At 37.8% G+C, this 19,996-nt stretch overlaps 4 protein-coding genes across 7 annotated transcripts; 3 read left to right on the top strand and 1 right to left on the bottom strand.

Moving 5' to 3' along the window:
• Nucleotides 1–2,112: 2,112 nt before the first annotated feature.
• Nucleotides 2,113–8,960, top strand: CCHa2 (neuropeptide CCHamide-2). Of its 3 annotated transcripts, none has more exons than XM_020952858.2 (4): nucleotides 2,113–2,255; nucleotides 6,146–6,226; nucleotides 8,038–8,285; nucleotides 8,511–8,960. In XM_020952858.2, the coding sequence occupies exons 2-4, from the start codon at nucleotides 6,151–6,153 to the stop codon at nucleotides 8,589–8,591; spliced, it is 405 nt and encodes a 134-aa protein (XP_020808517.2). In that variant the 5' UTR covers nucleotides 2,113–2,255; nucleotides 6,146–6,150; the 3' UTR covers nucleotides 8,592–8,960. The 3 variants fall into 3 exon arrangements, with proteins under 3 accessions (XP_020808517.2, XP_020808510.2, XP_020808506.2); XM_020952851.2 differs by lacking the exon at nucleotides 2,113–2,255 and adding an exon at nucleotides 4,265–5,209; XM_020952847.2 differs by lacking the exon at nucleotides 2,113–2,255 and adding an exon at nucleotides 4,896–5,379.
• Nucleotides 8,961–9,908: 948 nt separating this feature from the next.
• Nucleotides 9,909–12,910, top strand: LOC110184298 (WD repeat-containing protein 36). Its single transcript, XM_020952790.2, has 2 exons — nucleotides 9,909–11,169; nucleotides 11,228–12,910. Exons 1-2 carry the CDS (start codon nucleotides 10,011–10,013, stop codon nucleotides 12,835–12,837), a joined length of 2,769 nt encoding a protein of 922 aa, XP_020808449.2. The 5' UTR covers nucleotides 9,909–10,010; the 3' UTR covers nucleotides 12,838–12,910.
• A 1,873-nt stretch (nucleotides 12,911–14,783) lies between these two features.
• Droj2 (DnaJ heat shock protein family (Hsp40) member A4-like) lies at nucleotides 14,784–18,246 on the bottom strand. Of its 2 annotated transcripts, none has more exons than XM_020953791.2 (3): nucleotides 18,019–18,246; nucleotides 15,473–16,591; nucleotides 14,784–15,406 (listed from the first exon to the last, which is right to left on the bottom strand). In XM_020953791.2, the coding sequence occupies exons 2-3, from the start codon at nucleotides 16,574–16,576 to the stop codon at nucleotides 15,296–15,298; spliced, it is 1,215 nt and encodes a 404-aa protein (XP_020809450.2). In that variant the 5' UTR covers nucleotides 16,577–16,591; nucleotides 18,019–18,246; the 3' UTR covers nucleotides 14,784–15,295. The 2 variants fall into 2 exon arrangements, with proteins under 2 accessions (XP_020809450.2, XP_020809455.2); XM_020953796.2 differs by lacking the exon at nucleotides 18,019–18,246 and adding an exon at nucleotides 16,656–17,413.
• A 1,020-nt stretch (nucleotides 18,247–19,266) lies between these two features.
• mRpS21 (mitochondrial ribosomal protein S21) lies at nucleotides 19,267–19,729 on the top strand. The gene is made up of 2 exons (XM_020954261.2): nucleotides 19,267–19,482; nucleotides 19,545–19,729. The coding sequence occupies exons 1-2, from the start codon at nucleotides 19,336–19,338 to the stop codon at nucleotides 19,659–19,661; spliced, it is 264 nt and encodes an 87-aa protein (XP_020809920.1). The 5' UTR covers nucleotides 19,267–19,335; the 3' UTR covers nucleotides 19,662–19,729.
• The last annotated feature ends 267 nt before the right edge of the window (nucleotides 19,730–19,996 follow it).

The following is a 19,996-nucleotide window of genomic DNA, read 5'->3' as shown; positions in this document are numbered from 1 at the left end:
AACCAAGTAAACGTTTTTTCTGAATATATAAATATGAAATATGAGTGAGAATAAAATTCTTCCAATATATAATGAAATATAAATTCAAATATATAATTTAATTATTTTAATAGCTTTTGATTTTTAACGAAACATCTAAGTAAAATGAATCCTAAAAGTAGGCAATATATTTTGCAACCGGAAGTTTCCATAATAACAAATACCTAAAAAATAATAGTTGTACTTTCAGCTTTTAATTATGTTGTATTATTTCATAAACAAAAAATAGAATTAAATAATAAGGTAATATTTTAAAAATACATTATAACTTTAGGAACTATGTATGAGTAAAAACAAGTCAACTAGAATAGGATATCATCTATTAACAACCCATCAACAAGTTCCTTCAAAGTATTCTTAAAATTACCCTTTTATAATTTTTCAAATTTAAAATTGAAATACATTCTTTACTTTATATACTTAAATATATAATTTAAAATCAAACTATGATCCTAACCTAGGTCTTGCACACACACACACCCCTTTCGCAAATCATTAATCAAAACTCAAGCTTGTTTTCCAGTGCTTCCAGATGCAATTGATAGCTAGCTTTCCCCGAAGCCAGATGACAGATGAGCATCGATGGGCAATCTCATCAAAATTGTGGGATCTGAGCCGGGACTCAATGTGTTTGTTGTCAAATATTTTGATCGGCAAGCGGTTGAGCACCGTCAGCTGGTTATCGGTTAATTTGTTTTTGGCGCGATATAGGTGTATTAGCGATAACCCATGGGTGCGGGTGTATGGGGATCAGGGGTATATATATGTACATATATTCACTGTAGCAACAGGCCAATCCCGAGAATATATCAATCGCATGCAACCGGATAGATTACACCAGATGGACATGGCATCGGGGGCGGAGGTGGCAATTGTTGTAAACAACGCATTAGCGAATCAATTTGTAGCGCTATTGATATATAATCCAACTAAAAATCAATTTGCTCGATCTATGTGATATTTACGGCTAGATTTTACAAGTTAAGAGCCAAGGGGAAAGCACAAAATATGAAATTAAAAGATAACAATAAATGAAAAAATACTATTTTAGAACAAGCCTTTTGAAGGAATCATTTTTTAACAAATGCTGATCAAAGCGGAAATTGAACCTTAGAATATAGAATATATGCAATCTAGAAATGCATTAAAATCAATTTTAGCTGAGGTGCTGATATATTTTAACCTGACTTAACAACTGCTGAGCAAGGGAAGGAACAGCATTTTAAATGAATATAATATATTTCTATTCTGGAAAATTTTGCTAATTATAAAAAAAAGGCAAACACAATATTTTTTAATTGAAAAATTAATAAAAAGTAAGTTACCAAGCTTAAAGTTAATATTTAAGGAATATAAAAGCTAATACGACGTTTGGCTAATAAACATTCATTACCAAATACATTTTATCAAATAAATTTTAACAATTTATTTATATTTTTTTTTAAGAAAGTATAATAATTATGTTTTTAATACAACAGAGTTTGAACACAATGCAAAAAGATATCTAAATCGATATATTCCCTTTTCAAAACGCTTAAAATTTATATTTTTATAATAGTCATATATTAATTATCAAGTCAACATTTTCATTCAATTTTTCAATTCCATAAAAGCTCTAAAAGGGACAAACTAATAGAAATAAATTGGATATTCAAACCGAACTAAAAGACAGTCAAAAGGGAGTCCAAAAAGGGCATCGTTTGGGGAATCATTCAATTGAATTGTGGATCAATTAAGCGCTAAGCACTTTTTGGGGCCAGAGTGCACTGGGTCCGTTCCAATTTCGGCAACTACGTCAGCAGGTAACGTGGCACTCGTGGAGCACTCTGGAGCCTACCAATGATGGCAATTCATTCACATCCGCGGGCGAGCAAATAAATCTGGTCGCGTTGGCTAAATTTGACGTTTCGCAGCATGCTTCTAGGCAAAAGTACTTCGTGTCCATTGCTCGGCACTCGGCTCTCGTCTCTGATTGGCTGCCATGAGCCGGCCCACACACACACACACACACACACGGACAGGCCTCAGGTGCTGCAAAGAGCAGCTATAAAGCTGGCCTACTCGCCTTTGACAGGACCAAAAGAACTCCGGCTTGCAGTCAAACAGCAGCAGCAGCAGCAGCATCAGCGAAACCATCCGGCAAGGACGAGGACGAGGACCAGGACGACAGAACAAGGACATTTCTTTTGGCCCAGCTATTTACCAGTCAAGTGAAAGTAGGTGTCGCCTTATAAAGGCAGTGAAATTAGATTGTGTTTACGTCCCTCGCGACTCGTTTTATCTATAATGGGTGAGTTTCTGTTAGATGTTAGATTATGAAATTAGGAAATGTCCCAGGAAGTGATATAAAAGAATTAATAAGTTAAAATACAAATCTTAAAAGGAAATATGAACATATACAAAAGCAATTTTAAATCTTCTAACACATAATTCGGGGTTAGAATTTCCAGTTTTCCATTGTAAAATATTTAAGGAAATACAAAAGTTTTATAAAGTGATATTACATAAATTTTTACGGTCACTACCTCCGATACTATTACCAGTACTTTTAATAGCTCTTCCTAAAAAATATTTAATTTCAGAAGAAAAACGTAAGAATTTAAAGAAAACATACTTCTGATCATAAACCAAATAATATTCTAAATATTCGAAATTCATTTAAAGTAATATAATTATGTATAAAGTATAATTAAAAGACTCTCTTTTAAACTAAACTAAACATTTATTTATAAAATATAATCCACTATTGAAATTAGTATACACTTATAAATCAGAGAACATATAATCTTTTATTAGAAGATTAATTAATTAGTCCAAGAAATTCCAAAGCTTTGATATTAATGAAAAATTCAAAATTCGCTGAATATCATGCGAATCATTAATCCATCAAACCATCCTCTAAAAATGTACATAATTTGCATATTTTATTACAAATTAACTCAAATATTCAATGCTATAACTTCCTTCGATTACAATTAAAGTAAGTTTCCCCCGTTTAGGCTTACATTTGTTGGCAATTAATTTGCCAGTTCCCCTGGGGACCTGTTTTGGGCCTCGACCGTTTTTGTTTATTTGTCTAATCTAATTGAATCGAATTAGATTAGCAGCCATAATTATGTAGACTCCCGGCCTAGAGTGGGTGAGTGGGTTTTGGGTTTTAAATGCCTCATCTTCCGCTTTGATTTATTTTTGATAACTCCCACTAAATGGCTGTAGGCCATCGTGTGCCCCCGCTGTCAAAGTTGAGACTCCGAATCACCACAAAACTGTTCCTTTTCCGCCTTCAAAGTTGAAGATACTAAAAGTCAACACATTCCTGTGAACAGCTGTATAAATCAGGCATTATCCTTGGCAACTGAAAACGGACAAGACGCAACTGGTTGCTGTTGGGAAACTTTAACTTAAACTTGATTTGAGTGTTTTTCCTTTTTCCCGGAGCAGCGCACACTTTTCATTAGGAATTCAGAGCTCTGTAATGGGAGTTGTGCATGCAAAAAGGCGATTGCTCCCAAAGGAGATAAATATTAAATTATATAGTCTAGTCATTAAGGATTCAATGAAATATGCAGCATAATGAGCATAAATGAATAAAAGAGAACAGAGTCAGGGGGAAATTATGAAAGAAGATTTTATGACAGACATAAACATTTTTTAAAGTCCAAGTTTGAGACAATAATAAGGAAATAAATCTTGAAATTGTTCTCACAGGGTTTTGACCTATTTAATTTATTAAAAAGCTTAACATTACTCAATAAAATATTAAGATACTCTGACATCTGCAATTTTCAGTGGACATTCATTGAGTTTAACTTACCAACTTTTAGCTTTCAAAAGATTTGTCTGCTGACTTTACTCAAGTGCGTAAAACCTCAGAAAGTCTTGACCTCACTTAAGGACCGCCTTAATTTAGTTTTTCCTGCCCTGTTTTTCCCCCATTTGATTTAAACCAGGCTAATCTGTTAGAGAGGAGAGCAATCTGATCCGATTTGAAACGATTTGTGCCAGAGGCACGCTTCCATTGCCTGACCTGGTTAGCAGCTGTTTGCTTTGTCTTTGCTAGTATTATCAGCCGGCGATTAGAGAATTTCACACGGAAACCGATCGTGAACTTTGAATTGGGAGTTCACTCAGAAAAAAAAACAGCTTAGAAACTATTATATTTAAAATTAAAATTCCTTTCTTTAAAATATTACCTATAAATTATAGCTGAGAAAAGAAAAATAATGAGTTTAGAATATAATCTCGCTGCTGACATATCAAATTATAGATTGATCCCCATTTTGTATTGATTCCATTAGTGTCTATAAATTTGTCACGTGTATAAATTATTTGAGAGAATCCCAGCACCTGTGGAAATTTTTTCGAAATCCAGAATTTACGGCCTAGGAAGCCACACGAACGGGTATTAGTGACAGTGTTGTGGGGACTTTGTGTGGCAGCAACATCTCATTAAGGCATTATTATCACAACTAAATAGCTGGGAAAATTGATAAGCCCCAAGGGTCGAGTGTTGCCACCGCCCTGCCGCCTTTGGTAAACAATTATTATTATTATTTTTTTTTTCGTGTCATGAGAATGCTGTTATTGTTTTCGCAGTGCGTGGGTGTTTTTGTTGTGATGATTTTTACTGCTCGCCCGCTTTATATTAATTTCCACTTATCGGCTGGTCCATAAATTTAGCCCGCCCTGCATCTGAAAATAGCCAAGGGGCTGGGAAAAAAGGAAAGCAGGCGGAAAATCTATAAGAGTGGGAGTGAGACGCGTGACACGGATTGCGTGGAGATTACGGAAGAGATCGCCGCTTATCAGTGGGTCGTCGAAAGGAAACAAAAAATACCGCAGAGAGATGAGATTCCGAAGGTGGCATATAGATCGAGCGGGAGCCACAGATCGGTCTCAGTCGCTGGCGGGAGCTTGAAAATGTGAGATCGTGCTCAGGGATTCGGATTCGGTCGGTGGAATTGCCATATCAAAACTGAAAACTGGCAAAAAACATCCGCCCCAATCATATCTGTGATTTCTATATAGTAACCAGGTTACGCCAAACATAATACAAATATATAATAAATCAAAGTGTAGTGCTGATAAACCCTGAAAACAAAGAATATACCTGCCGTATATACACATGTATATTGTGTAAACTAAAGATCAGCTAATCATCTAGATTGAGGTGAGTTTTCCAGGCTGCAGTTGAATGCGACACGCGACCGTGTTCGGTTCTTGAATTATTTACTTAGTCGTACTCACGGGGCGTATAATTGATGGCGACATCAACGTTTATACCTTATGTTATCATAAATACAAATGAACAAAATGAAAGGAGACTTATCAGGCAGACACGTGAGTTGTTTTGGGATCTGTAAACATTTTTGAAATACATTTGCAAAGTTTAATCACAAATTTAAAACGTTTTAGTAAGCCAATGAGCCCAAAACAATTTTCCCATTTAAGTTCTTAACAATTAAATTATACAACAACTGCATAAGTAATCCCTTTTCAAAATTGCTCTTAAAGTCAACACGCGACTTGTGTTTTGGTTTCGAATAATAAACTTAATTACGCACACATGTCGTATGATTGATGGTTTAAAGGCAAACATCAGCTGTTGCTAAATTTTAATAGGTTTCATCTCGGTCCTTGGCCCACACAAAACCCAAAAACATTTAGTAAGAAAATTCATGCTGGTCCCCACAAATTAAATGACTTACCTTTTATCTATGAACATTCTTGGTAAAGATGTCCGCAAGCTGATGAACACATTTTAAGAAATTCCAGGCACGTAATAAACAAATGCTTGCAGAACTTCCACCTTTTGCCCTCAAGTCCATGCTAATTGTCTTTGTGTTTTTGTAAGGGTGGGAGAGGGGGTCGTTACATAAATCATAGTTCAAAAGTTTCTGCCAGGATTAGCTTCTTAAGCGCATGTGGACTTTCGGTTGCCGGATTTGATTTCAACTCGGCCGTCGCTCTGTGCTCGGATTTCCTAATTAGTGTGTAGCGTGCCCCGGGGAAATACTCCTTCGCAATGTCAATGCCAGACTTTAGACTCTGGACTCCAACAGGTGTGCTCATCTCTTTTGTCTTTGCTCCTCTCTCTATCTTTCAGGTATCATGAAATCCACAATTTCTTTGCTTCTGGTTGTCATCTGCACCGTGGTCCTGGCCGCCCAACAGAGTCAAGCGAAAAGTAAGTATATCATCGATATTTAATAATTAAAACTTAGAATCATTCAGAGTACAATTGTATATTAATAGATTCGTGGGGATTAATTTGGCATTTTTTTTTTCAATTAATTAAACCCTCATAAATAATAATCTACTGATAAGAGGGTTAATCAGGCTAGTTCCGGCATGCGAACTAAGTAAACATGATTTAGGGCCTTAAAATGATAACAAAAATAATTAATGGGTTTCCTTGTAATCATTTCATAAAAATACATTATAAAATATGTCTTAAAATAACCTAAACTACATAGAGTTCGTTTCTGAACTTTTATAAAAAAATAACAATTCACTTAAAGTGCACCCGTACTCATATTTTTAAAGCTTTTCTCTGGGAAATATTCAACTGAAGCTGCCATGAAATATTCATTAAATTTATCTCGAAAAACAAAGCCATAAATGGGTGTCGTAACCGATGCACATCCGCATCATATCCACGCCCATCGAGGCGGCATCAATTGTTGCAGTTTAATACAAGACAAACAAATGTGCCACACGGGCGTCTTTGTTTTTCCAGCTGCGGAAAAGTTAAATGGCAAAAACAAGAGCATCGAGGGAGGGTTGCAATTTCCGTTTCCCTTCCAAGTTGCCACCATTTCCAAAGGAGAGACAATGTGTGTGTGACATCTTTATACATATGCTGAAATTATTAATAGAGAAACTCAAGCAAGTTACCAAATACCAAGCCTTCAGTGGCCATTTCATGGGATTTCCCGATTTGCTTCAATTACGAAAACTTTTTGATTTGATGGCCTTTGAAACGGCTTTTAAGTTGATGGCTAGTAAACTTATTTAGGGCTCCCAAAGCGATTACATGGAAAATGGTGTAAGTCAGACACAAAAGGAAGTTGTTCAAAAGTCAAATACCCTGCTTTAAATATTGTTTGGAAATCAGCTGAGAGCTCATTTTATACTTCATTTAAGACTTAATTTAAATACTAAAATATGACCAATCTAACAATTTCTAACAATTGCTGAACTGAAGTTAAAGTTTAAAAATATTTCAAGACTACGGTTATCACAGTTCACAAAACTCGTAAAGATTAGAAAAGCAACCCATCAACTTTTGGGTAATCCTCCCAACCAACCAACCGCTGCCATCCTGCATTTACATTGTGCGTATGTCAAGGACAACTCCCAAGAGTGCAACACGAAAATTTATGCTCTCCAGTGTGTGGGCGGAAATTCAAAAATAGCATAAAGTCAAAAGTTTGTTCACACACACACACCGCATCAGACAAGCAAACAAAATGAAATTGAACCGTCATGGGGTCAAATGGTTATCGGAGGATGTCTCTCTTGAGCTTTTGGCGAGCGATTAAAGATTTCGGCAGTCAGGGAATCACAGGAGGAGTCTATCTCCCAGTAATGGGCATAAAATTGTGGGGGTGGTTCAATGGCTGGGAAATGCACATGCCTATGGAGAAAATCAAAGCAAAAGGATGGGAGGTCCTGATATCGATTAGGTGATGAGCCTATTACACTGACAAGGTCTATATTAAGCTTTTTAATGGATTGTTTACATTTCAAAAATTGTAAATTATATTTCTAGTATTTTGTTTCATATTTTATAATGTGACAGAAAACATGATTTATTTCCCTAAGTATTTTTATCTATATTTAAATTTGTTGACATAAAACAGTTTATTAAATGTCCTTTTAATTAAACTTTTATATATTGCCATTCATTTTTCAACTCTATATTTTACACTTATCAAAAGTAAGGGCAACACTTGTAACACATTGTAACTAATTCACTTTTTCATCTTTCCGCAGAGGGATGCCAGGCCTTTGGACATGTGTGCTACGGTGGACATGGCAAGCGTTCCCTTAGCGCTGGATCTGGGACCGGCACGGGTGTGGGAATGGGTGAAACAGCCTCCGGTGGTCAGGACCAGGACTATATTCGTCCAAATGGCCTGCTGCCGATGATGGCGCCAAACGAACAGGTTGCGGTATCGCCCGAGGGTGACTTTAATGACTATCCCGCTCGACAGGTGCTCTACAAAATCATGAGATCATGGGTAGGTGCCACACACAGCGGGAAATATTTAATATTAAAAAAATAACCTAAATATAAACAAAATTTGAATTGATATTTAAGAGCACAAACATAATATTTTTCACTAAATATTACACCTAGAATTTTAGAAACTTTAAAATTTTATTGTGTTATTTTTTTAAATTGTTTTTTGTGCATTTCATTATTCACAACATATAATAATTTAAATTTTCTTTTCAATTTATAGTTCAATCGCCCCCGACGACCGGCTACCCGTCTCAGTGAACTGGATTATCCTTTAGCCAATTCTGGGGAGAGTAAGCCCTAAATTAAAGCTACAAAATCACGTAGACACTCACAATTCCTCAACCTGCAAAACAAGAACAACAACTGGAACGAACCTCAAGAACAGGAGCAACAACAACAGAAAGACAAACAGACAACAAACAACATCAGCAGCAACAAAAACCATATGAATTACTAATGAATGTTAATCACTTTCGCAACTTGTATAAAATGTTTGATAAATGTCTACACATACAGCAATCAATTTTCATGCTAATCGCTTAGGCATAAAACTGCTAAGTTAAAAAAAAATAACTGAAATTTTTAGGGGCTGGTAAGGATTTCAGTGACAAAAAAAAAAGAAAGAGAAAGAGTACGAAGGAGACGAAAAATAAAACGAAGAAAACGGCAATGTTGTGTTTCAATATTTATATAATAAATACATGCATATATATATATATATATATTATTTATGTTTATTTACGAGGAAAGCGAAAGACTACATATAGTTGTAATTATACTTTAAAATAATATTTACTCCAATATTCAACTGAATAGCGATGCATATCTCATTGGAAAACTATGTAATTAAATATGTTAATCGTTATAAGTGTATATGTAAATTCAAAAGGCGCAACATTAAAACGAGTTTATATTTGTAAAAAGAAGTGTTGTTAAAAAATATATAATGTGCTAGAAAAGCAAAAAGAAAAATTGACTTGTTTCTGTTAAATTAAACAGTATGACAGTTTAATTAATCTACATTTCAGATATTTCTAATCAGATTTGGTTGATTTAAACTTTATCACCTTGCACGCTATTATAGTTTCAGTAAAAAATTCTTAAAGCAATAAAGGAGTCATTTCCGACCCTATAAATCATATATATTCTTGATCAGCATCAACAGCCAAGTCGATTTATTCATGTCAAGATCATGATCACAAGAAAATTACGTTATAGTTTTTTAATAAATTAATAGAGATTAAAATAAAAAAAATAAAAAATCTTATTATAAAAGTTTTAATTTAAAAAAAATGTTAAATGTAGTATGCTGATTATAAAAGCTAATAAAATCATAGGCAAAAAAGCTTTCCGAATTAAAATTCAAGCATTTTTGAATGAGTTATTGCAAACTTCAATTCGGCTTCCCGAAATTAGCTTCCTTTTATGTTTTTTATAAAATTCAAAATTGCTGCGAATGGTAACATCCGCGTTCTGTATCAGGCAGCCTAAAGTCACTCTCACGTTTATTATTAAATGGCAGCGCCGTTAAGCAGCCTTATTTCCTGGCCGTTTGTGGCAACGCCAATTTCTAAAAACGTTTAGGTGTGACCAACTACCGTGGGACCAAAATCCTTAAATCAATAATAGAAACAGAACTGGTCTTACTGCGTCACACGTGCTTCAACCGTAAACATTTCATTTGTTAAATGATTTAATTTAGTAAAGCAACTACTAAAAAATGACGCACCTGCCGACGGTTGAAAACCCAGAGGCGGTAGAGACGCGTTCTGTCTTCAAGGAGAGCAGCTGCATCTTTCGGCGGAACAGGGCTCTCGGTTATGTGAGCAATCATGTTCCAGCCGTTACCCGGTACGTGCAGCGCCGGAGGGACACACTCTTAATCACTTGCATCGGTCGCTCCTTCCAAGTGTACACTGCCAGCCACTTCCGGCTGATACATGTCAGTGGTCTGCATCCGGATGAGATCACCGCTCTGGCCACGGATCGCCTGCACACGTACACTGCCAGCAACAAGTGCATATTCGCCTGGCGGGCGGGCAAGCACATCCGGCACGTGTACCGCGGCCACCAAAAAGATGTTCACCTGTTGCTGCCCTTTGGCACGAATCTGATTGCCATAGATCGTGCCAATGTCCTCAAAGTGTGGAACATACCCACGGAGGACGTATATCTGGAGGTGCCTTTTCGCCCTGAAGAGTTCCAAATCACCGCAGTGGCCCACCCGCCCACTTATATCAACAAGATACTGCTGGGGTCCCAGCAGGGTCAAATTAAGATCCTGAACATCAAGAAGAACACCGTGGTCTGCACCTTGAGCCATCACAAGAGTAGGATCACCTGCATTGAACCTGCTCCTGCCTTGGATGTAGTGGCCGTGGGTCACGGAGACGGCGCAATCATTGTGCTGAACCTCAAGTTTGACGAGGTGCTGATGGGATTCCAGCAGGACTGGGGACAGGTAACCAGGTTAGCCTTCCGCACGGATGGACCACCGATCCTGGTATCTGCTTGCAGCAACGGTTACATGGCCTTTTGGAATCTGGAGGAGCGCAAGTTGGCCGGCCAACTGCAGGCCCATGAGGAGTCGGTGACCACTGCTATTTGTCTGCCTAATGAGCCTGTGGTCTTCACTACTTCGCCGGATAACTCGATGAAAATGTTTGTGTTCGACATGTCAGACGGTGGAGCGAGGCAACTTAGGATCAGAGAAGGTCACACGAAGCCACCGCTCTGCATTAGATACCATGGCAGCTCTGGAGTGTCAATTCTCTCCTCCGGCGAGGATAGCACAATGAGGGTGTTCTCCACCATCGCCGAGTCGCTGAACAAGAGCATGGGCAGGGCCACCTATAACCGGAAGGCAACCAAAAAGAAAAGTGAGTTACTGAATATATCTATAGCAGATCAATTGATTTTATTTCATCTATTCTTTAGACCGCTTCCAGTACGACAAGTTCTCCATGCCGCCCATCCTGGAGTTCACATCGGACACAGCACGTGAGAAGGAGTGGGACAACATAGCCGCCATCCATGCGGGCATTATTCAGACCACCACCTGGACATTCGATAAGAACCGCATGGGTGAACACCGCCTGGTGCCCAAGCAGTTCCAAAATAAGAACCGCAGCGATTTCCAAAGCGAAACCACCTGCCTCGTGCTTACCCACTGCGGCAACTTCGTCATCGTTGGCTATAGCACTGGCGACATCGAACGCTTCAATATCCAGTCAGGAGCACATCGTGCAAGCTACGGTTCACCGGGTCACCAAAAGGCAGTGCGCGGTGTGGCTAGCGATAATCTGAACCAGACCGTGGTCTCTGGCTGCTCGGAGGGCCTCGTCAAGTTCTGGGCTTTTAAGGGAAAAGTTGACAAGCCTGTGGCCGTTCTTCGCCTGGCAGATGGAGTGACCATGATGAGGCAGCACCGCGAGAGCTCAATGCTGGCCATCGGACTGGAGACTTTTAAAGTGTTCGTCATGGACATGCATACGCGTGTGATTGTGCGCAAATTCTTCGGCCACACGGCCAAGCTGAATGACCTCACATTCAGTCCGGACAGCCGTTGGCTGATCACCGCCGCCATGGATTCAACGATAAAGGTGTGGGACATACCTTCCTCCTACATGGTAGATCACTTCCGAGTAGAGGCGCCATGCGTTTCGCTGACCATGTCGCCCAACGGCGACTTTCTCGCCACAGCTCATGTCAATCTGTTGGGCATTTACCTGTGGGCCAACCGGACGCTCTTCAATCAGATTTCTCTGCGCTCCATCGATCCGTGGGAACCTGCTCCTTATGTAGGATTACCCACCAATGTTTGCGATGCTATGGAATTGGAGGATGGTTTAATAAAACTGGAAATTGACGACGAGGACGAGACAAAACTTGGCGAGCTAATCGATGCCAAGTATGAGACTCCCACTCAGCTTTCCAAAGAATTAATAACGCTATCCGGATTGGCTGCATCGCGGTGGCAGAATCTGCTGGATCTGGAGTTGATAAAGCAACGCAACAAACCCAAGGCGCCGCCAAAGGCTCCCAAGCTGGCTCCATTCTTTCTGCCCACAGTCTCTGGCCTAGAACTCCGCTTCGATGTGGAGAATGGCCAGAAACAGGACGAGAGCTCACGCATTCGAAAGGCCTCTGCAATGAACAATCTAACTGCTTTCGGACGACTACTGGAGGGAACTGCTACCAGTTATGACTTTCCATCCGCTGTGTCGCACCTCACCCAACTGGGTCCCTCGATAATAGACTTTGAAATCAAGTCCCTGCATCCGGAAGCAGGAGGTACCTTCCTCGCCATGCTGCAGTTCCTCAAGCTAATGGAGTTTATGTTTGGAACTAATCTAAACTTTGAGCTAGCTCAATCCTATCTGAGTGTCTTCCTACGATCCCACGGCCTTGGCTTGACCGAGTCCCCGGAGTTGGTGAGGGCGCTGCGTAGCGTTTCTGAGGTGCAGCTAGCTGCCTGGCAGCGGGTCGAGGAAAAGCTGATCTACGGCACTGGCGTTGTGGCTGCACTCAGGAATTTTGCACATTAGTTAATAGTAAATATAAGTGTTCTTGTAGAGACATTAACGAATACGTTGTAAATAAATTTACAAGACATTTTAATTTGTGTTTTTTACGTTAAAAAAAATATTAAAATTATAAAGAAAGGGAAAGCCAAACTTTAAATACTCTTGCATATAGTTTTTAATTCCCATTATAAATAACTGGGAAAGACTTTGGTGATGATAATTATATCATATAGCTGGCATTGAAACGATCAAACAATATACATATATCAATCTTTTTTCAATTTATATTTATCTACCCAGATAAATGAGTAATTTTTAATATTTTATATTATACGGCTGCCAGGAACTATCGAAAATGTAAAATTAAAAACTTTAAACTTTGCAGTTTTATACCCTTGCAGGGTATTATAAATTTAGTCAGAAGCTTAAAACTAAGTGAAGGAGTAATTTCCGACCCTATAGATCATATATATTCTTGATCAGCATCATTAGCCGAGTCGGTCTAGTGCCAGAGAAAAATTTAATTTTTTGCAATTTTCAAAATTTTATAATGAATAATGCAATTGTCAAAAAAAATTGATATAAATTTTAGTTTGTTTAAATTTTTAATTGAGTATTCAGATTTATTAACCTAATAAAAATTAACACAAGACAGCTTTTCGAATTTAAATTAATGCGTTTTTGGCTTAGTTATGAGATTTTTAAACTCTGATTTGTCATATGAATGTATTATATTATTATTTTGTATTATATTATATTATAATTTAGTTAAACCATATATATATTCTTGATCAGCATTAAGAGGTGAATCTATCTTAAACCTTGATTTAACGAAAAATTTACATTTCAACATATCGATTCAAAGAATGAAAATATTTAAAGCTTAGTTATGATAAATTTTTGATTCGATCCTATAATTCAATAGTAAACTTTAAGGGCATATAAACTTCGATTTCCCGAAGTTAGTTTCATTTATTTTTGCTCAGTGCATTCTCGGACCCTTTACTTTTCATCGTCACGACGACTCAAAAATTCTTTTGCGTATGTGTGTGTGTGTACGTGAACTTGCATTCGCAAACACATATGAACATACAGTCATCACAACATTTATTCGGACACCTGTGACTTTATTCATTAATAAATCAAAAACTTCATAACCTAAGCATAAATTTTGTATTTCATGGTAAAGATTAGTATTCTTAGAATATTAAAAAAAACAATATATATATTAGATGTGTTTACCTAATCGTTAGATAAATTCTCAAATTAAACAAAAGTCGTTGAATTCTCTCACAAAACTTATTCAACACTTCATATACAATTACGATATTTTGTATGTTTTAAAATTTGTAATATTTAGTAAGTACTCCCTTAGTTTTGAATGTCAACCCATGTTTTTTATTTAGTTACTCGTCGCATAAGTGGTAATATTTTCTCAATCAGCTTGCAACGACGTTTTTTAGAATATGTCGAAAGAAATTGTCTAGGATATTGCATACATGCATTAGAGAACTACGATCTGGTGATTGCGGAGGTGTTTTAAGCTGCTTGCTGTTCTTATAGGTCATAAATTTTATCAATTTTGAGCGGTGCTGCAAGCTTATGATGAAAATTATAATACCCTGCAAGTGTATGATGAGAATCGACTGATCCTTTATTATTCAAATCCATAAATCAATTCGATAGCCGCCTCTCCTATTTATTTTAATTTTTATTTATCTCTGCTTATCCCAGATAACAGTTTAAATAATATACCCCATAAAAACTGGAAACGCTCGGCAGTCAAATTAATCACGCCAGGTTCAGTTTTACGTCTGCCATAGGCCAGATATCTCCAATTGGCATTAGGCGAGGTGATTCATGGCCCAGATGACATGACTGTGCACCCGATAATGAAATTAGCAGATAAAGCTGGCGAAAATTACATATATAGTATCTAGGGGTAAAAAGAATATACTACAGTTTGGTTGAAATTGTGTATTAATTATTTATTTGTTATATCCGTTTAAACTAACGCTTTTATTTATGCTGGAATTAAATAACTTAAACTTGTTTCTAGACGCGTTCGCTGGCGCGGACTTTACATACGGTTCTAGTGGCGGCTGATTTTGCGTTTCAGTTTAGTTTACTTTCAGTTTCAGTTTCCGTTTTTTGATTCTTCAATTCAACTCAACATAAACGAAATGAAAATGTTCTCATTGGTTTTCGAACAACCACGCGTTATAGACATAGTGCATATATCTGATAAGTTCATTGATTTATACCTAAATATCGTAGCTTGCATGAAATAACGTTAGATCTTGATTGGTTGTGTCTCCTAGTGTGTTTGCTTGGGGTGCTTTAGAGGAGTTCTTAGGCCATTTCAAGCGCAGTTACAGTGTTCCGGGAGCTGGTTTACATATTTTTACTGCTGGTTGTTTGGGGATGTGTATTATAAGGGATGTGAATTGTCCGGAGTGCAAACACGCAGCGGGGGCGCTTAACTCGATGTGCATTGCTGGACACGGGGACCATCTTGATAGCCAACATCGTCCTCATCGTATGCCATGCGCTGGTGTTGCTGGCGGCGTTGCTTGGGATCAAAGTCCTCCTGCAAAAACACAAATATAAAATGCATCAGAAGGGAAATTCACTATTTTTCTATCTATTAGCTTACCAAAACCGTCTGCTCTGCATCAATTGGAATGTCAACCTCCGGCGCCGGCGGCAGGCACTGTTTGAGCGTGGGCACCACAGACGGATTCATAACCTCCGGGAAGATCACTTCGAACTGAATGATCAGTGTTCCCTTTTCCATGGGATTCTTGTAGATTGGCATACCCTCCTCGACAATACACTTAGTCATCTCGTGCCGAATAACCTCTCCGGGCTGGGTGGAAACGATAAGATCGCGATCGTCCAGCGTTTTGACGATGCGCTGGAATCCGCACAGAGCCTCAACCAACTGCAATGGCATCTTCATCATCAGATCCTGGCCGGCATGCGCGAATGTCGAGTGCTCTTTCTCGTCCAGCAAAATAATAATATCACCCGGCTGAGATTCCGGTTCGTGATCGCCTTCGCCCGTGAACACGATCTTCTGTCCATCCCGCATTCCCTTCTCGATGTGGACCTCGAGTACCTTTCGTTCCCGCACAGTTTTCCTACCGTTGCAGTTCTTGCAGCGATCCTTCTCCTGGATGGTCTCGCCAGTTCCCGAACACTTGCGGCATACCTGCTCGATGTGCTGCATGATGCCGGGGGCAATCTGCTGGACACGGGTCTCCACACCGTTGCCTCTGCACTGCAAACACTTCTCGATGCTTCCCTTCTTGCCGCCACGTCCCTCGCACTTGTCGCAGATGACATTCTTTTGGAGCTGAAGTTTCCGAGTGGCGCCGTTGTACAGCTCGTCCAGCTGCACGGACATCTGGTGCACCACATCCTTGCCGCGCCTCTCTCGTCGCCGGCCACCGCCGCCGCCGCCGCCGAAACCGGCGCCAAAGAACTTTTCAAAGAAGTCCATGGGATTCCGGAAGTCTCCGGAATCGGCACCGCCCTTCTTAATGGCCGCCTCGCCGCCGTCGTCGTACACCTGACGCTTGTCCGCATCGGACAGCACCTCATACGCCTGCGAGATGGCTTTAAACTTCTCACCCTCATTCGGGTTCTTGTCAGGATGGTACTTCAGGGCCAGCTTTCGGTAGGCTTTCTTCAGCTCATCAGGCGTGGCATTCGGCTTTACGCCTAGCAGATCGTAGTAGCCGGTTTCCTTGACCATCTTGTAAGCTGTTTACTGCAAGGGAACGAAGAGAAAGAGTTAAAAAACCACACCGAAACGAGAGAACAAAAACAAGTACCCGGAAGATATTCTTGATTTGTAAAATACTACGTTTTTTACAGACTTGTAAAAAGATTTCGAAATACGTGTTTGTTTTCACGACTAGAAGAATATGCAAAATTTACAAAGAGGTAACTGACTGAACATTTCAACGTTTCAAACGTCTTTTAAAGATTTAAAGACTCGTCGCCTACTTGCTAATAATATATGGATATCTAAGATTTAAGATTTAAAAAATTAATCATTGTATGCCTTAGTTGCTTGACAACTTAAATTTATGTTCAAGTGATTCTGAAACTTGAAATGTAAGCGAAATATAAACAAATTTCGAATTTAAGACTTTATTAACAATAAATATGCAGTTTGGACTTAATAAATGTTCGAATTTTTTGTGGCATTTGTTTACTTTGAAATTTTAAAGAGCTTATAAGAACTGAAAAGATTATGCGTGCGATAAACCCTATAAATAATGACTAAGAAATAGTGCAGTGTGCATATTTAGGTATAGTTTTATAGATAACTTTTTCTATCGATATGTATCTATAGATTTCCAAAATGGTTTTGCTCCCAATTTTGCTCTCGATCATTTTCGTTTTCAAGCCTATTTTCTTTCAGTGCAGGTGAGGGCGTGGGAAGGGGGGCGCCATTGCCGGAAGCTAGAGCCCGGGTTTCAAGGTCAGACCGCCGCCATGTGTGTGCGAAAATAACTGCGCCGTTTTCTAGACAATTTCTAGAACTTTTTTCGCCCATTTCAAATACACCGCGAGCAGCTGACGCTCTCTGCCCCCTTGCCACAAGCCCTCTCTTTCGCACACGCACACAAACAGACAGTTTCTAGAAAATTTCGTCAGCTTAACGCAGCCCTGGTTGCGAACGGCGACCGTAAAGCAAAGAGAGCGATAATGAAAAACCATAGAAGTAAAAGAAAATCAGACAAAAGGGGAAAGGGCAATCACTCGAAAATGTGTAAATGCATTAAAATGAGCTGGGGCCCATTAAAATACCACGTTTTCGCAAGAGTCACAGACCAACCAATCATATTTTTTACCAAAGAAAGTTAACATGTACACACCTTCACATACAGTCCGTGCGTCTGTGTAGGTACAAACATGTGCCGCGCAAGACGCTGCGTCAGAATTATTGAACAAAAGCAAAATAAGAGGAAGAAACGGCAGCATTGGCCGTGAGCCATCGATTTTACAAAACCCAAAAACCAAAAGCACATCTGGCAAAAAAAACAATTATCGCTGATTACTTAACGAGAGGAAAAAGAACAGAGCAAAAAGGAAGTGTCTACCAAATACACACACACATGCATACACGCGCACAAAAAAAGAAGCAAAATGTGCAAAATCATTTGGAAATATACCACCGCCTCTTACCTTTTCCTTGTGTCGTGTTCCTAAAGCAATAACGGATATTTGAAACTACGTTCCTCGAGAGCAACTCTTTATACAATAATTTAAATTTACAAGTACTTTTTAACAGCTTACTATGGCCGCCACGCTTGGAAGAAAAATCGGAGTGTGGCCAGGTACTGGCAAACGACCATCAGTGTAGCCATATAAGAATTTGGCCTTGCAACTAAAAAATCACAAACAGTTAAAATCGCCCTAAAAAAATCATTTTTCCGCTTAGATTACAAAATAAGTTAATTTTTAATTTATGAACTAGAAATTATTATGATAGGAAACTGTTTACATTGGTGAAATCCTATATAAAAATAATACAAGTTGAATGTTAATTTTTAGAAACAAAATTCTAACTTCCAGTTTCTAAAATTTTTCATATATTTTAATATATAGCCATTTTGTATTTTTTCCGAACTTCAGATTTATTATTATGAAAAATCGGACTACTATATCATATAGCACCATAGGAATGAAAGCAAAATTTAAAGAAAAAAATATATATACAACTTCTGCAGTTTTCAATATATTTTCATCTTATTTGAGATATAGCAATTTTGAATTATTTTATAATTTCGAATATATATTTATGAAAATCTGATAACTATATCATATGGCTGCCGTAGCAACGTTTGGGAAATCAATATTACAAATATTATAACTTTTTTTCAGTTTTCAACATGCTTTAATTTAATAATATTTAGAAAATTAAAATTAGAAAATTTAGAAAATTAGAATTATTATGAAATATTATATAGATTCAATAGGAACGAATAAAGATTTGGTGTTTTAGTTTTCAAAATATTTTGATAAATTTTGATACATACCCATTTTGTATTATTTTGAAATATCGGATTTAATTTTATGGAAATCGGACTCTTACATTATATAGTTGCCATACAAACGATCGCTAAATTCAGAGGAATATGTAATACCGTATCTGTAAATATAATATGTGTAAGTGAATGTACCATTCTGTTGTATTTTTTTAAACATAAATATATACAATTTTATATATTTTTGTTTTAATTATTTGTGATGAAATTGCAACCTGCAAGGGTATACAAACTTCGGCGTTAGCTTATAATTTAGTTTTCATCTTGTTTTTAATATTCAGTGGAAATGGTACGTTTTAACAAAATACTTTGTTGTGGTGGATATTTTTGGTATTTGGTTGTGGTATTTTTCGCTACAGCTGATAACCGGTTATTTGGTCACATTATATTATTGGAGACTATTATTTAATAAACATTTCGTGTTAAATTTCTGAAATAAAAAATAAGAGCACAAATGAGACACGTCCAATTTCTGGCCCGCACTGTTTTGGTGCAAAACAACAATGTGGAGGAGGCGTGTCGAATGCTAAACCGCGTCTTGGGCAAGGAAGAACTTCTCGACCAATTCCGGCGCACACGCTTCTACGAAAAGCCCTATCAGGTGAATTTTATAGCGTTTAGTCTTAAAATTTATTTATTAATAAATTAAATTAACTGTTTTAGGTGCGTCGCCGCGTTAATTTCGAGAAATGCAAGGCTATATACAACGAGGACATGAACCGGAAAATCCAGTTTGTTTTGCGGAAAAATCGTGTTGAACCCTTTCCCGGTTGCAGTTAGTTGTTATTTTCATATTAATAAAATGTAGACAACCTTTAGGAATTAAAAAAGTGTTTGATCTTGGCCTATTCTGTTATATTGAGAATTTATTTTTTCCGGAGTTGTTTTTCCCATTAGTCTACTTTTAATAAGAAACGAAAGAGCAAGTTTGTGTTTTGTGTTATCTAAACAAACAATGAACAGAAAATACAGATTATACAAATACAAATTATTAACATTAATTGTTTATTCTTTCCAAATAGAGTCTCTTAGATCTTAAAATGTCAACTAAGTAACACTGGCTGAATGTGTAGCCAACAGGAGTACATCAAGATATTATGGGGTTTTATTGCATG

This window comes from Drosophila serrata, unplaced genomic scaffold, assembly GCF_035046125.1.
Source record: "Drosophila serrata isolate PLE 108 unplaced genomic scaffold, ASM3504612v1 contig_382, whole genome shotgun sequence".
NCBI classification, from domain to species: Eukaryota; Metazoa; Arthropoda; class Insecta; order Diptera; family Drosophilidae; genus Drosophila; species Drosophila serrata.
This window is presented reverse-complemented; position numbering and strand designations above follow the sequence as displayed.

What these genes read in the sequence shown, in the direction of transcription:
- CCHa2 (XM_020952847.2), top strand. Translation starts at nt 5,301, where the DNA reads ATGGCGACATCAACGTTTATACCTTATGTTATCATAAATACAAATGAA. An exon ending in CCAACAGAGTCAAGCGAAAA is followed by an intron (nt 6,227 to 8,037) that starts GTAAGTATATCA and finishes ATCTTTCCGCAG; the next exon opens with AGGGATGCCAGGCCTTTGGA. An exon ending in ACAAAATCATGAGATCATGG is followed by an intron (nt 8,286 to 8,510) that starts GTAGGTGCCACA and finishes TTCAATTTATAG; the next exon opens with TTCAATCGCCCCCGACGACC.
- LOC110184298 (XM_020952790.2), top strand. Translation starts at nt 10,011, where the DNA reads ATGACGCACCTGCCGACGGTTGAAAACCCAGAGGCGGTAGAGACGCGT. An exon ending in GAAGGCAACCAAAAAGAAAA is followed by an intron (nt 11,170 to 11,227) that starts GTGAGTTACTGA and finishes TCTATTCTTTAG; the next exon opens with ACCGCTTCCAGTACGACAAG.
- Droj2 (XM_020953791.2), bottom strand. Translation starts at nt 16,576, where the DNA reads ATGGTCAAGGAAACCGGCTACTACGATCTGCTAGGCGTAAAGCCGAAT. An exon ending in ATGCAGAGCAGACGGTTTTG is followed by an intron (nt 15,407 to 15,472) that starts GTAAGCTAATAG and finishes GTGTTTTTGCAG; the next exon opens with GAGGACTTTGATCCCAAGCA.
- mRpS21 (XM_020954261.2), top strand. Translation starts at nt 19,336, where the DNA reads ATGAGACACGTCCAATTTCTGGCCCGCACTGTTTTGGTGCAAAACAAC. An exon ending in TCTACGAAAAGCCCTATCAG is followed by an intron (nt 19,483 to 19,544) that starts GTGAATTTTATA and finishes TAACTGTTTTAG; the next exon opens with GTGCGTCGCCGCGTTAATTT.